Source organism: Cetorhinus maximus, chromosome 9 (assembly GCF_964194155.1).
Source record: "Cetorhinus maximus chromosome 9, sCetMax3.hap1.1, whole genome shotgun sequence".
Taxonomy (NCBI): Eukaryota; Metazoa; Chordata; class Chondrichthyes; order Lamniformes; family Cetorhinidae; genus Cetorhinus; species Cetorhinus maximus.
In genome coordinates, this window is record NC_135887.1 from 65,993,646 (window position 1) to 66,011,267 (window position 17,622).

The 17,622-nt window shown below is 44.1% G+C and overlaps 1 protein-coding gene across 1 annotated transcript in view; it reads left to right on the forward strand.

Annotated features, from left to right (window-relative positions):
• The window catches only part of LOC144685060 (mucin-2-like), a 131,364-nt gene that overhangs the window by 63,990 nt on the left and 49,752 nt on the right, over positions 1-17,622 (forward strand). The window contains exons 20-27 of the mRNA XM_078549594.1: positions 230-340; positions 443-622; positions 764-1,003; positions 1,092-1,248; positions 2,176-2,304; positions 6,272-6,410; positions 9,142-9,192; positions 9,656-9,721. Coding sequence (XP_078405720.1) covers positions 230-340; positions 443-622; positions 764-1,003; positions 1,092-1,248; positions 2,176-2,304; positions 6,272-6,410; positions 9,142-9,192; positions 9,656-9,721 — 1,073 coding nt within the window. The remainder of the gene's footprint in view (positions 1-229; positions 341-442; positions 623-763; positions 1,004-1,091; positions 1,249-2,175; positions 2,305-6,271; positions 6,411-9,141; positions 9,193-9,655; positions 9,722-17,622) is intronic.

Genomic DNA, 17,622 nt, shown 5'->3' on the forward strand with positions numbered 1-17,622 from the left:
AATCAAAGGTTACCAGGGGTGGATGGGAATGTGGAAATCGAAGCACAAGAAGATTAGCCATGATCTCGTTGAATGGCGCAGCGGGCTCGAGGGGCCGAATGGCCTACTCCTGTTCTTATTTCTTATGTTCTTATGTTCTTAAGCTGCTTTAATAGTGCAATATCATGAATATTATTTATTATCTATCAAGGCAATCACATTATTTATTTATTTATTTATTTATTTGTAGGATTACTGTGGGAATAATATTACCAACGGCACCTTCAGTTTAATTACAGAAAATGTTCCCTGTGGAACAACGGGAACAACATGTTCTAAATCAATCAAACTGTTCTTTGAGGTAGTTTCTTCGACTATTACAATTTCTCACTGACATTTAATTCATTTCAGATTCATTCTGTTTGCATTTGTTGTACTGAATCCCTGTTATATCTTACTCCAGAATTGTGAACTGAAGCTGGCTGAAGGAAAACATGAAGTAATACAGCGAAATGAAAACAAAAAGATCCCTTTCGCTATCCGCTCTCTGGGCCTTTTTCTGACTTTGGAAGCTAACAATGGGTTGATTCTGATATGGGACAAAAAGACTAGTGTTTTTATCAAGTTGAGCCCTTCTTACCAGGTATGGGTAATTGTATCCACAACCTGCAGTCATTATCTACCCCAAATAGTTCTAAAATAGTAGTAGATATACCTGTGTTTTTAAAACAGAGCAAAGTAAACTTATTTCAACAAATGAGTAATTATTACTCTATGATTCCAGGGTAATATTTGTGGCCTATGTGGTAATTTTGATGGAAACGCCAACAATGACTTCATGACGAGAAGCCAGTCTGTTGTTACGGATGTAATTGAGTTTGGAAATTCCTGGAAGCTAACTGCTAATTGCCCGGATGCTCTGCCTGATGAAGACCCTTGTACAAAGAAACCATACCGCAGAAGCTGGGCACAGAAGCAGTGCTCCATAATTACAAGCAATGTCTTTGAAAATTGTCACAAAATGGTAGGATAACTTTCTCATTTTTTAATATCTTCATTTGCCATATTTCTTTTAAAATACTGCTAAAGTTAATACTCCGTTCCATCACCAGGTTGACCCAAAGCCATTTTATGATGCTTGTGTCCATGATTCCTGCTCTTGTGACAGTGGTGGAGATTGTGAGTGTTTTTGCATGGCGGTAGCTGCCTATTCTTTTGCCTGCAATGAAACTGGGATATGCACTGACTGGAGGACCCCTGAAATCTGTCGTAAGTATATTGCAGCATTAACATACAAAATGTTCAAACCCTAAAAATTTAATTGATACCAGGGGTGTGTATGTATTCTTTTTACAGCTCTTGTTTGATTACAACATAGGCTGGTGCTCTGAAAGCCTACAACCTTTGTCTGAATGGCCCTAGTTTAAATGTCAGCATTGAATCCGTGATATTTATGGTCTGACCTGGAAGTATTTGGCCCTGTTTGGTGCCCACAAATCTCCATTTCCTAAAAGTGACATTGTATGAAGAGTATAACATTGACCCTAAACAAAAAAGGAAAATGAAAAGAATCCAAATATTTTCATTAGTTGTGGATGAATCATCAAATTCTCTAAATCATATAGTTCTTCAAAACAAATTTCAGAACAATCTCAAATAAACAAATATTTTGTGTTTGTCACAGAGAATTAATTACTTCTGTATTACTTTAATCAATTCTCAAATTGCAGGATTGAATTACTTAATGAGCTGGATCTCTGCTACTGATTATATATGCATATTTATTATCATAAACAACACATGAAGGAAAGAAAAGAAATACTGATGAATCACCAGCAAATACTATCCACATAAAGATACTCAGAGATGACCAGAGAATGTAAAGATAGAAAAGAGTTAATGAGGGTTGGCCAGTAACTACCAACATTGGAATAATATTGAAGGATATTTAATGAATACAAGGAATAGAAGAAAAGATGATGAGGGATGAAAATGAGAGAAAAATAAACACTGAAGGAAAGACACAAAGTGTAATAAAAGAAGCGACTCGGGTAGTAGGGGAAGGAAAACTGAAGGAAGGGCAAAAGATATCAATGATAGAAAGAATAGTCAGGTGGCTCGGCAAAATTATGAAGTACCTGGTAAATTTTAAAAATGAAGTAGAAGGTAATAAACATCTATTTTCTGCTGTTTCAGCAATGTACTGCAGTTTCTACAACCCTTCTCCTGAAATATGCGAATGGCACTATTACCCTTGTGGATTCCCCTGTTTCAGAACTTGCCTAAACCCGCTTGGCCTCTGCAATGCCACGCTCCAGCTGGAAGGTAAGCGTTCCTCTAACTATAGTGAAGCCTTCATACAGTATAGGAATATATTATTGCTGTTTTGTTTATCCCATCCACAACAACAACAATAACAACAACTTTCATTTATGTAGTGTCCTTAATGCAGGAAAATATCCCAAAGTCTTTCAACATTACTAGTTTCCAGTCTAACCCCAGTTTGCAAGTGAAAGTAAAGACATAGGGGAGAATTGTTCCTATGGTGGGCGGGCTAGGTGGGAGCGAGCAGGGGCGGGCACGGAGCCAATCGCCACCCACGATCGGCTGTGCTCTGTCATTTTATGCAGGCGGGCCAATTAAGGCCCACCCAGCGTAACGCGTGGCCGGTAGTGCTCAGCGCTACCCGTGCGGGCAGGGGGGAGGAGGGAAAGTCGGGGCCTGCACTCTTTGGCGCCCATGTGCACGAAAGAGCGCGGAAATCTCCCTGAGGCACAGAGCTGCCTCGGGGAGATTGAATAGATTATAAAGCATTTAAATAAATGAAGTAAAAATTTATTTAAACATGTCCCTCGCACAACAGTGTCACATGAGCTGGGACATGTTTGTAAAGGTGGGAAAATTTATTTATTTATTTTATAAAAGCTTCAGGAAACCTGAAGCCTGTGGATGAGGTTTCCTGAAAAACACAAAGGCCGCTTGGACCTTTGGCCTGCCCACCAACCTTAAGGTTGGACAGGCATCATTCTTAACCAGTTCAATTTGTTTCTTAATGGCCTTAATAGGCTATTGACATTGCGGCAGGCGCACAGCCATCTGCAGTGTGTGCCCGCCGAACGACATATTGAGATGACGCACGATGACATCAGGATGCACGCCCGACGTCATCGCGCATCATTTTACGCATCGGTGTTGGGCCTGCCCCCTCACACCAACCGGAAGAGTCAGCCCATAAACTGCCAAGAGCCAGACAGCTGCAGATTGCTGCAGACCTCCATCACTAAGTGGGAAAAGTAATTTGCAGAAACTGGTGTGTTTTTTCCTGCGCTAATATCAGTCCGTGGACAGGATATTACACTCGGCATGTGGGTACTCGCCCAACACGCCCAAGCGTGAAATGGCGTGCGATGACTTTGGGTGTGCATCCCTACGCCATTGCGCAGTCTCGTGATATTTCGTTCGGCAGGCGCGCTCCGGAGTCGACAGCGTGCCCACCGGTAATTAACACCCTGTTAAGGCCATTAAAAAGGTAATTAAATTCAAATTTACACTGCCTGTCTGTCCAACCTAACAGTTGGCGGGCAGGTGAAAAGGCCAAGCGGCCTTTACATTTTTTAGGAAACTTCATCCACGAGTGGGACGAAGTTTCCTAAAGCTAATAAACATCAAATAAAAACTTTATTTTTGAATTAAAAACATGTCCCAGCTCATGTGACCGTGTCACATGAGGGGACATGTTTTCATTACATTTTTGTTCTCTTCATTTTTTTTTGACGTGGTGCTTCAATCTCCCTGAGGCAGCTCCATGCCTCAGAGAGTTTGAGGTGCTCTCTCTCGCTCATGAGCAAACTGCGTGCCAGGCCCGGCTCCCCTTCCCCCCCCGACTGCACAGGCAGGCAGGGCTCAGCACTGCTGCTCGCGATCCACGCATGGTGGGCCTCAATTGACCTGACAATGTGAAATCACGGTGTGGAGCCGACTGCTCCTGCCCTGCCCCCGCTGAGCCCGTCCGATGAGGGAAAAATTCTGGCCTATATGACAGTGATAATGTGCAGATATAAGCCAGAAATTTCCTCTGACCTGCTCCCCCTTTACATCTGTAAACTGTGTTCCTGCCACATTTCTCATCAAGCAATGCTGGTGGAAGGGGGGACAACCATGAGCAACCACAAAGTCACTGTCAAACTAGGTGCTGTTATTGCCTGTCTTAAATAAAGCCTTCAGGCTAATTTTCACATTTTCTTCTACCACCCAGAAGATCTGCCTGCTAATCATGCACATCATGAAATTGTGAGTTTGCAAACTATTGATATGCATAACCAACAGGCTAGATTTCCTGTCAGTAGCTGGAACTCAAAGTTAGCCCCTAGTCTTAACTGGGTTCTAATTATTTGCCACTTTTTGGATGCAGCTCAATGAGGTTGGATTTATCCTGGACCGCGTTTCCAACGAAGGGCACAGGTTAAATGAGAAATGCATTTGTTGTCTTGAATTTCAGGCCCTACATATTTTAACTTCTCTGCTTAATCAAAGTGCTACTGCATTACTTCCCATCTGGAATGAGAATGGAAAGGTACAGAGCCACTGGAAAACAGGAAGTAAATGGCAGAAAGGCATTTTGGAAAGGTCTCACACAAAAGGAATGCAAGTTGCTGCTGTTGTTGGAGGAGTGTGGGATGATGAAGCTTGACATTCTTTGTGGGGCATGATGGAATGTACTCAGAGATAAAAACAAAAAACTGCGGATGCTGGAAATCCAAAACAAAAACAGAATCAGAAACAAAAACATTCTGGCCCCACAAGATAATATTTTTAACTTAACTGGAGAGCATTGGGCTGACTTGTTTCTGCGTGGTTGGAAAGCTGTGGCAGTTTTAACTGGAGAGCATTGGGCTGACTTGTTTCTGCATGGTTGGAAAGCTGTGGCAGTTTTAACTGGAGAGCATTGGGCTGACTTGTTTCTGCATGGTTGGAAAGCTGTGGCAGTTTTAACTGGAGAGCATTGGGCTGACTTGTTTCTGCATGGTTGGAAAGCTGTGGCAGTTTTAACTGGAGAGCATTGGGCTGACTTGTTTCTGCATGGTTGGAAAGCTGTGGCAGTTTTTCCCGCTCAGGCCCTGCTTAAAATGCCATTGGGGTTCTGCATAAATTCATGAGACTCCCATGGCATTACCATCACTGAATTCCCCACTATCAACATCCTGGAGGTTACCATTGACCAGAAACTGAACTGGACTAGCCATATAAATATTATGGCTACAAGAGCAGGTCAGAGGCCAGGAATCCTGCGACGAGTAACTCACCTCCTGACTCCCCAAAGCCTGTCCACCATCTACAAGGCACAAGTCAGGAGTGTGATGGAATACTTCCCACTTGCCCAGATGAGTGCAGGTCCAACAACATTCAAGAAGCTGGACACCATCCAGTACAAAGCAGCCCACCTGCTTGGCACCACAGCCACAAACATTCACTCCCTCCGCCACCGACGCACAGTAACAGCAGTGTGTACCATCTACAAGGTGCACTGCAGGAATTCACCAAGGCTCCTTAGACAGCATCTTCCAAACCCATGACCACTACCGCCTAGAAGGACCAGGGCAGCAGATAGATGGGAACTCCACCACCTGGAAGTTCCCCTCCAAGCCATTCACCATCCTGACTTGGAAATATATCGCCATTCCTTCACTGCCGCTAGGTCAAAATCCTGGAACTCCCTTCCTAACAGCACTGTGGGTGTACCTGCACCACATGGACTGCAGCAGTTCAAGAAGGCAGCTCAACACCACTTTCTCAAGGGCAACTAGGGATGGGCAATAAATGCCCACCCAGTCAGTGAAGCCCTCATCCCGTGAATGAATAAAAAAAAACTGTGGGTGCCTCAGCTTCTGGCAGAACCGTGTATGTTAATATCAGAGATGATGCGAAAAGGTTAAGTTCCAAACAGGAACTTCTCACTGTCGGGGGTGACTTAAAATTAACCTCAATGACTTTGCTCATGGTGGCATGTTGCACACACATCCAACGACTGCACTTGTTGCTAGCAGGTAATGTGTGCAGCCTTGGACTTGCCAGCCAATGAAACTGCCATGAATAACACAAATCGCTTCAGGTGCACTGGGATGCAACGAGATTTATTCTAAAACCAATATAAAACAAGCTTAAACAACAGCTTGTATTTAGTTAAACTGAAATAGTTTTATTTCATGTAGTTTAAGAATATCAATTTAGTTTTTTATTCAATAGCCTGAAAAAAAGCTTTCTTTCTTGTTTTTGTGTTGGATTTTTTCCTTAGGGTGTTACCCCAAATGTCCAGAGAATACACCCATCTATGATGAACATACCAAGCAGTGTGTTGCTGAGTGTGGCTGTTATAAAAATGGAATTCATTATGAAATTAATGGAACTGTCAATAGCACCAACTGTGAAAAATGGTAGATATTGATCTTCTATTAGCACTTTCAATAAGCTAAGGAATTTTATTGCACAATGTGACATAGATATTTCATTGCAAAGGTTCATCTTGGCTCAGTCTAAGTCAGAGGTTTTGTGACTATATTGATTTGTCCTGTTGTGATATATTTATTTAATGGCACCAACCACTCATAAGGGATTGATAAACATGTGTTCATTTATTGGGACTTGGCACATAGGAGCATATTTACAAAGGCATAAAGCTTGAAGACACATTAGCAGCAGAACTGTGTCTGTTTGTGCTCTGTTCAAAAGCAAAAGTGAAACTAAACCTGGATCACATGATACACTTCCTTTCTAGTGATGCTATGCTGCAATCCCTTAAAGGTTTATTACAACACCACTCCAACCATTAATCTAGGGCTAATAGTGCAGTGCTGAAGTTCAATGTAAAATATCCTGTGGCAATTTTTGAGCAGTGAGTTTTCCGGATGCTTTTGCCAACATTGTGTTGGCATTTAAGAAAAAATAATTGGGTATTACTTTCATTTGCTGCTTGCAGAATCTTGTGTGCAAACTGGCTCCAACATTTCCATACACAACAATGGTGACTGTGGGCTGGATTTGTACTGAGTCACGATGACTCAGGAGCCATTTAAAAATGGTGGGAGGGTCCAATTCCAGGATTCCTGACCCTGTTCCTGGGATTTTTGGGAATGCCTTTAATGGGCATGGGCTGGTTCCTTTTAAAAGCCCACACCTGGCACTCCTGACCTGGCCGGCTCCATTGTGGAGATAGTCATGCCCTACTCCTCTGCAATTTTCATGGAGTCGGGTCAGGTTTTTAAAGAGTCGTGGTTCACAGCCCCTCAAAGGAATTGTGAACCCTAGTTTGCATGAAGGGACCTTTTTTAAAGATAAGTTCAAAAGGTCCCGCTCATGCCCCCTTTGCCAAGCTCTTCCCTGCCACCCACCCCCATGGTCCCTCATACCCCCTATGCCAAGCTATGGACCTTCCGTGCCCATTGATCCACCATAAAATGTCTCGAACCAGTGAGTCCTATAGTTTATAGTGGTTTGTGTAAAAAAATACTTTTGGAAAAGTAGTTCATTCATCTTTCCCCTATGCTAAAATAAATGTCATTTCACTACAGGCTAATAAAAGTGTCAATCATCCAGACCCCTTAAAGTATCAACAACAAAAACCACAAATCCTTGAAACCAATTAACTTGTGTGACAGCCATGGTGAAATTGACCGCAGAGATCAGAGAGCCTGAGCTGAAAATCAAGCAATGATTCCTCTGTGGTGCAGGGGTTTTAGTACTCTAATGGTTGTCTGGGCTCTCAGCTGAGGGCTGGGGGGGCCTTTGTGTTTTTATTTTAACTGGGACAAAGTCCCATAGCGCCAAGGCAGGCTTTTTAAGTAGCCCACCTTTACACCCAGAAGCCCTGCTGGCTGCCTCTGAACTTCTTCCTTGGTTGGCTGGCCTGAATCCAGCCCACAACCGTCCCTCGGCAATGAAGATCCCACCTTTGTGGGCACTTTCCCCTGAAGCTGGTGGGCTGAGCCAAGACTTTCCACACTCCTGCCACCAGCCTCAAGGAAGGAAGTCCAGGCCTGCATTTATTAGTTATAGAATGCAAGGTTTTCTATTCACTATCATGATGTTAAGCTCTTATAAAACATAAAATTCCTTTTTTTTCAGCTTATGCACACCAGAGGGTATTAAATGCATGAATGATAGCAGTGGCAAGTATTCATTTCACTTATTTACCACAAAGTGAATTATTATGTATTTTAGGACAAAGCACAAATTTTAATTATCACATTATCCTATGATTTTTCTTTACAGCTTGTGTCTGTATATACAATGGCATAGTGTACTATCCAAATGACATTATCTACAACATAACAGATGGCCTAGGAGATTGCATAATAGCACATTGTGCTGGCAATGGAACAATTATTAGAACAATAACACCTTGTGGACCAATTTCTACTCCCACAACAACACCACTGACTGTTCCTTCATCTTCAGTCACAACTAGTACAGGTAACTTTTGTGTCAGTTTTACTTCTTTGTTGATTGAACTGCTCAAAGAAGATAGAAATCGAATGTAGGCGATTCACTAATATGTCATGTTATGGAGCAAATCCTTGGATTTGTTTGATTGACAGAGCAAGCTTGAACATATAAAGCTCACAAAGAATTTAGTCATTCATTACCAGATCTGGCTGGATCACATTAAGCACGAGTGGACCTTTCCTCTTCCAAAACTGCGCACTACTCCAGAATCATCCTGGAATGCAAAGATAACCAATGGTTTCTTTCCTCCATTCTCTACCATCTCCTTTTACAGTGTTATCCAGCCTCCTTTCCCCTCACTTACATTAACAGGTGTGAGTTGCTCATGACTTGTTTTGTTATTAAGCTCAGGGTAGAGCTCTGAAGAAGAGTCATATAGACTCGAAACATTAACTTTGTTTTTCTCTCCACAGATGCTGTCAGACCTGCTGAGTTTCTCCAGCATTTTCTGTTTTTATTGTGTAGATTGTCAGGCTGGTTGTTGTCAGGAGATTATGAAATGGAACTAAAGAATGGGACAGGATCCATAAATATTAGTAGTTTGTGGCATCACTCCAGCAAGCCATCAATATGCATTTTTAATAAAACAATTCATGCCATTGTATATGACTATAATGAAATATATTATATGCACATTTTAAGACTGGTATTTTGTTTCTTCAGTGATTATGAAATCAACTTCAACTGTTTCGACAACCAGCAAAACACTGACCAGTAAGTAACATTAAAAATCAATAGTAACATGAAGCATTTAAATAATACCACTGCACATATGTTAATGCAAAACTATCTTGAACACTGTAATGTGTCCTGGGGAAACAGAGTCAAAAGCCCCAGGATGCAATTTTATTACATTGATATCATTAAGTGCAAATAACGTAATCCCAAGTTTCTACACACTTGTCATTTTATAGTTCATTTAAAAGAAATTAACAATAAGTTTTATGAATACTTGGCCTGTACAGAACTCCCATAAATAGCAGTGCTCGGAAAAAAGAGAAGGTGCTTCTGGACAGGTGACTCTTTGTATATTCCATAGTCTCAGTTTACTGGTAGTCATTACAGAAAGTTTTGCATCCGTACTAATCATTTTCATTACTATCTGCAGAACTTAACATAAATGAATTCCAATGTAAACCATTATATGTGTAACAGTAAATCTTTTCATTCCCCGCAGCTACTTGTGTGATAATGGAGCAATGCGAATGGTCCAAGTGGATAAGTGTAAGCGAACCTCGCTCCGGTAATGGGGGAGGTGATTATGAAACATACGATAAAATTAAGGTTCATGGACATGCAATCTGTGATGCTCCAAGCAAAATTGAATGTAGAGCCATACATGCACGACATGTAGAACTTGAAGATCTTGAACAAACAGTGCAGTGTAATGTCTCCTTTGGGCTCATATGCAAAAACAATGACCAACATTACATGAAAAAATGCTATGACTATGAAATACAAGTCCTGTGTTGTGATTTCATATGTAAAACTCATACAACGACAAAAGAACCAACAACCATGAGCACTCATATTACAACAATAACTCCAACAATTACCACAACATCATATTCCACATCATCAACAAGAACAATCCCTCCAATTTCCACCACAACTCCAGCAGGAACCTCAACACCATCTCCAACTCCTCCCACGTCAACAACAACACCTTCAACCACTTCATCAACCACCATTACAAGCTCACAATCCACTAGCACCAGGGAACAACCCATCGGTTCTACAACAACTACTACCTGCACAACTGAAACAGCAGAAACTACTGAATCAGCAGAAACTACTGAATCACATTCAACCACATCCACAACCACAAGGATCCCTTCAACAATCACCACAACCATGACACCATCTCCATCCCCCTCAACATCAACCACAAGCCCACCTTCAACAGCATCCACAACAACAGGCAGGCCTCCAGCTTCATTCTCCACCACATCTATAACTAGCACCCTATCTTCAAGCCACACAACAACCACAACTCCAACCTCAAGCACAACACCAAATTTAACCACGTCGGCAACTACCATTACAAGCTCACAATCCACTAGCACCGGGGAAATACCCACAGGTTCTATAACAACTACGACCTGCACAACTAAAACAGCAGAAACTATTGAATCATATTCAACCACATCCACAACCACAAGGATCCCTTCAACCACCACCACAATCATGACACCATCTCTATCCAACTCAACATCAACCACAAGCCCACCTTCAACAGCGTCCACAAAAACAGGAAGGCCTCCAGCTTCATCCTCCACCACATCTATAACTAGCACCTCACATGCAAGCCTTCCATCAACCTTAACTCCCACCCCAACAATCAAAATAACTTCAACCCCTACAACCTCAACACCAACTCCAACAATTACCACAACATCATATTCCACATCATCAACAAGAACAATCCCTCCAATATCCACCACAACTCCAGCAGCAACCTCAACACCATCTCCAACTCCTCCCACATCAGCACCAACAGCACATTCAACCACTTCATCAACCACCATTACAAGCTCAAAATCCACTAGCACCAGGGAACAACCCACCGGTTCTACAACAACTACTACCTGCACAACTGAAACAACAGAAACTACTGAATCACATTTAACCACATCCACAACCACAAGGATCCCTTCAACCACCACCACAACCATGACACCATCTCCATCCACCTCAACATCAACCAGAAGCCCACCTTCAACAGCATCCACAACAACAGGCAGGACTGCAGCTTCATCCTCCACCACATCTATAACTAGCACTGTATCCTCAAGCCATAGAACAACCACAACTCCAACCTCAAGCACAAAACCAGCTTTACCCACATCACAAACCACCATTACAAGCTCACAATCCACTAGCACCGGGGAGCAACCCACCGGTTCTACATCAACTATTAACCGCAGAACTGAAACACCAGAAACTACTGAATCACATTCGACCACATCCACATCCACAAGGATCCCTTCAACCACCACCATAATCATGATACCATCTCCATCCGCCTCAATATCAACCACAAGCCCACCTTCAACAGCATCCACAACAACAGGCAGGCCTCCAGCTTCATCCTCCACCACATCTATAACTAGCACTGTATCTTCAAGCCAACCAACAACCACAACTCAGACCACAAGCACAACACCAACTTTAACCACATCGCCAACCACCATTACAAGCTCACAATCCACTAGCACCGGGGAAATACCCGCCGGCTCTACAAAAACTACTACCTGCACAACTGAAACAGCAGAAACTACTGAATCACATTCAACCACATCCACAACCACAAGGATCCCTTCAAACAATACCACAAACATGACACCATCTCCATCCCCCTCAACATCAACCACAAGCCCACCTTCAACAGCATCCACAACAACAGGCAGGCCTCCAGCTTCATCCTCCACCACATCTATAACTAGCACCGTATCTTCAAGCCATACAACAACCAGAACTCCAACCTCAAGCACAACACCAACTTTAACCACATCGCCAACCACCATTACAAGCTCACAATCCACTACCACCGAGGAACAACCCACCGGTTCTACAACAAATACGACCTCCACAACTGAAACAGCAGAAACTACTGCATCATATTCAACCACATCCACAACCACAAGGATCCCTTCAAACAATACCACAAACATGACACCATCTCCATCCCCCTCAACATCAACCACAAGCCCACCTTCAACAGCATCGACAACAACAACAGGCATGCTTCCAGCTTCATCCTCCACCACATCTATAACTAGCACCGTATCTTCAAGCCACACAACAACCACAACTCCAACCTCAAGCACAAAACCAGCTTTACCCACATCACCAACCACCATTACAAGCTCACAATCCACTAGCACCGGGGAGAAACCCACCGGTTCTACATCAACTGCTACCTCCACAACTGAAACAGCAGAAACTACTGCATCATATTCAACCACATCCACATCCACAAGGTTCCCTTCAACCATCACCACAATCATGACACCATCTCCATCCCCCTCAATATCAACCAGAAGCCCACCTTCAACAGCATCCACAACAACAGGCAGGCCTCCAGTGTCATCCTCCACCACATCTATAACTAGCACTGTATCCTCAAGCCATAGAACAACCACAACTCCAACCTCAAGCACAAAACCAGCTTTACCCACATCACAAACCACCATTACAAGCTCACAATCCACTAGCACCGGGGAGCAACCCACCGGTTCTACATCAACTATTAACCGCAGAACTGAAACACCAGAAACTACTGAATCACATTCGACCACATCCACATCCACAAGGATCCCTTCAACCACCACCATAATCATGATACCATCTCCATCCGCCTCAATATCAACCACAAGCCCACCTTCAACAGCATCCACAACAACAGGCAGGCCTCCAGCTTCATCCTCCACCACATCTATAACTAGCACTGTATCTTCAAGCCAACCAACAACCACAACTCAGACCACAAGCACAACACCAACTTTAACCACATTGCCAACCACCATTACAAGCTCACAATCCACTAGCACCGGGGAAATACCCGCCGGCTCTACAAAAACTACTACCTGCACAACTGAAACAGCAGAAACTACTGAATCACATTCAACCACATCCACAACCACAAGGATCCCTTCAAACAATACCACAAACATGACACCATCTCCATCCCCCTCAACATCAACCACAAGCCCACCTTCAACAGCATCAACAACAACAGGCAGGCCTCCAGCTTCATCCTCCACCACATCTATAACTAGCACCGTATCTTCAAGCCATACAACAACCACAACTCCAACCTCAAGCACAACACCAACTTTAACCACATCGCCAACCACCATTACAAGCTCACAATCCACTACCACCGAGGAGCAACCCACCGGTTCTACAACAAATACGACCTCCACAACTGAAACAGCAGAAACTACTGCATCATATTCAACCACATCCACATCCACAAGGTTCCCTTCAACCATCACCACAATCATGACACCATCTCCATCCCCCTCAATATCAACCACAAGCCCACCTTCAACAGCATCCACAACAACAGGCAGGCCTCCAGTTTCATCCTCCACCACATCTATAACTAGCACCGTATCTTCAAGCCATACAACAACCACAACTCCAACCTCAAGCACAACACCAACTTTAACCACATCGCCAACCACCATTACAAGCTCACAATCCACTAGCACCGGGGAAATACCCACCGGCTCTACAACAACTACGACATGCACAACTGAAACAGCAGAAACTATTGAATCATATTCAACCACATCCACAACCACAAGGATCCCTTCAACCACCACCACAATCATGACACCATCTCTATCCAACTCAACATCAACCACAAGCCCACCTTCAACAGCGTCTACAAAAACAGGCAGGCCTCCAGCTTCATCCTCCACCACATCTATGACTAGCACCTCACATGCAAGCCTTCCATCAACCTTAACTCCCACCCCAACAATCAAAATAACTTCAACCCCTACAACCTCAACACCAACTCCAACAATTACCACAACATCATATTCCACATCATCATCAACAAGAACAATCCCTCCAATATCCACCACAACTCCAGCAGCAACCTCAACACCATCTCCAACTCCTCCCACATCAACACCAACACCATATTCAACCACTTCACCAACCACCATTACAAGCTCAAAATCCACTAGCACCAGGGAGCAACCCCCCCGTTCTACAACAATAACTACCGGCACAACTGAAATAGCAGAAACTACTGAATCACATTCAACCACATCCACAACCACAAGGATCACTTCAACCATCACCACAACCATGACACCATCTCCATCCCCCTCAACATCAACCACTAGGCCACCTTCAACAGCATCCACAACAACAGGCAGGCCTCCAGCTTCATCCTCCACCACATCTATAACTAGCACCGTATCTTCAAGCCATACAACAACCACCACTCCAACCACAAGCACAACACCAACTTCAACCACATCGCCAACAAGCTCACAATCCCCTAGCACCGGGGAAATACCCACCGGTTCTACAACAACTACTACCAGCACAACTGAAACAGCAGAAACTAATGAATCACATTCAACCACATCCACAACCACAAGGATCCCTTCAACCATCACCACAACCATGACACCATCTCTGTCCACCTCAACATCAACCACTAGCCAACCTTCAACAGCATCCACAACAGGCAGGCCCCCAGCTTCATCCTCCACCACATCTATAACTAGCACCTCACATGCAAGCCTTACATCGAGCGTACCTTATGCCCCACAAATCAAAATAACCCCAACAACCTCAACACAAACTCCAACAATTACCACAACATCATATTCCACATCATCAACAAGAACAATCCCTCCAATATCCACCACAACTCCAGCAGCAACCTCAACACCATCTCCAACTCCTCCCACATCAGCACCAACAGCACATTCAACCACTTCACCAACCACCATTACAAGCTCAAAATCCACTAGCACCAGGGAACAACCCACCGGTTCTACAACAACTACTACCTGCACAACTGAAACAACAGAAACTACTGAATCACATTTAACCACATCCACAACCACAAGGATCCCTTCAACCACCACCACAACCATGACACCATCTCCATCCACCTCAACATCAACCAGAAGCCCACCTTCAACAGCATCCACAACAACAGGCAGGACTGCAGCTTCATCCTCCACCACATCTATAACTAGCACTGTATCCTCAAGCCATAGAACAACCACAACTCCAACCTCAAGCACAAAACCAGCTTTACCCACATCACAAACCACCATTACAAGCTCACAATCCACTAGCACCGGGGAGCAACCCACCGGTTCTACATCAACTATTAACCGCAGAACTGAAACACCAGAAACTACTGAATCACATTCGACCACATCCACATCCACAAGGATCCCTTCAACCACCACCATAATCATGATACCATCTCCATCCGCCTCAATATCAACCACAAGCCCACCTTCAACAGCATCCACAACAACAGGCAGGCCTCCAGCTTCATCCTCCACCACATCTATAACTAGCACTGTATCTTCAAGCCAACCAACAACCACAACTCAGACCACAAGCACAACACCAACTTTAACCACATCGCCAACCACCATTACAAGCTCACAATCCACTAGCACCGGGGAAATACCCGCCGGCTCTACAAAAACTACTACCTGCACAACTGAAACAGCAGAAACTACTGAATCACATTCAACAACATCCACAACCACAAGGATCCCTTCAAACAATACCACAAACATGACACCATCTCCATCCCCCTCAACATCAACCACAAGCCCACCTTCAACAGCATCGACAACAACAGGCAGGCCTCCAGCTTCATCCTCCACCACATCTATAACTAGCACCGTATCTTCAAGCCATACAACAACCAGAACTCCAACCTCAAGCACAACACCAACTTTAACCACATCGCCAACCACCATTACAAGCTCACAATCCACTACCACCGAGGAACAACCCACCGGTTCTACAACAAATACGACCTCCACAACTGAAACAGCAGAAACTACTGCATCATATTCAACCACATCCACATCCACAAGGTTCCCTTCAACCATCACCACAATCATGACACCATCTCCATCCCCCTCAATATCAACCACAAGCCCACCTTCAACAGCATCCACAACAACAGGCAGGCCTCCAGTGTCATCCTCCACCACATCTATAACTAGCACCGTATCTTCAAGCCATACAACAACCACAACTCCAACCTCAAGCACAACACCAACTTTAACCACATCGCCAACCGCCATTACAAGCTCACAATCCACTAGCACCGGGGAAATACCCACCGGCTCTACAAAAACTACTACCTGCACAACTGAAACAGCAGAAACTACTGAATCACATTCAACCACATCCACAACCACAAGGATCCCTTCAAACAATACCACAAACATGACACCATCTCCATCCCCCTCAACATCAACCACAAGCCCACCTTCAACAGCATCGACAACAACAACAGGCATGCTTCCAGCTTCATCCTCCACCACATCTATAACTAGCACCGTATCTTCAAGCCATACAACAACCACAACTCCAACCTCAAGCACAAAACCAGCTTTACCCACATCACCAACCACCATTACAAGCTCACAATCCACTAGCACCGGGGAGAAACCCACCGGTTCTACATCAACTACTACCTCCACAACTGAAACAGCAGAAACTACTGCATTATATTCAACCACATCCACATCCACAAGGTTCCCTTCAACCACCACCACAATCATGACACCATCTCCATCCCCCTCAATATCAACCACAAGCCCACCTTCAACAGCATCCACAACAACAGGCAGGCCTCCAGTGTCATCCTCCACCACATCTATAACTAGCACCGTATCTTCAAGCCATACAACAACCAGAACTCCAACCTCAAGCACAACACCAACTTTAACCACATCGCCAACCACCATTACAAGCTCACAATCCACTACCACCGAGGAACAACCCACCGGTTCTACAACAAATACGACCTCCACAATTGAAACAGCAGAAACTACTGCATCATATTCAACCACATCCACAACCACAAGGATCCCTTCAAACAATACCACAAACGTGACACCATCTCCATCCACCTCAACATCAACCACAAGCCCACCTTCAACAGCATCGACAACAACAACAGGCAGGCCTCCAGCTTCATCCTCCACCACATCTATAACTAGCACCGTATCTTCAAGCCATACAACAACCACAACTCCAAACTCAAGCACAAAACCAGCTTTACCCACATCACCAACCACCATTACAAGCTCACAATCCACTAACACCGGGGAGAAACCCACCGGTTCTACATCAACTGCTACCTCCACAACTGAAACAGCAGAAACTACTGCATCATATTCAACCACATCCACATCCACAAGGTTCCCTTCAACCATCACCACAATCATGACACCATCTCCATCCCCCTCAATATCAACCACAAGCCCACCTTCAACAGCATCCACAACAACAGGCAGGCCTCCAGTGTCATCCTCCACCACATCTATAACTAGCACCGTATCTTCAAGCCATACAACAACCACAACCCCAACCTCAAGCACAACACCAACTTTAACCACATCG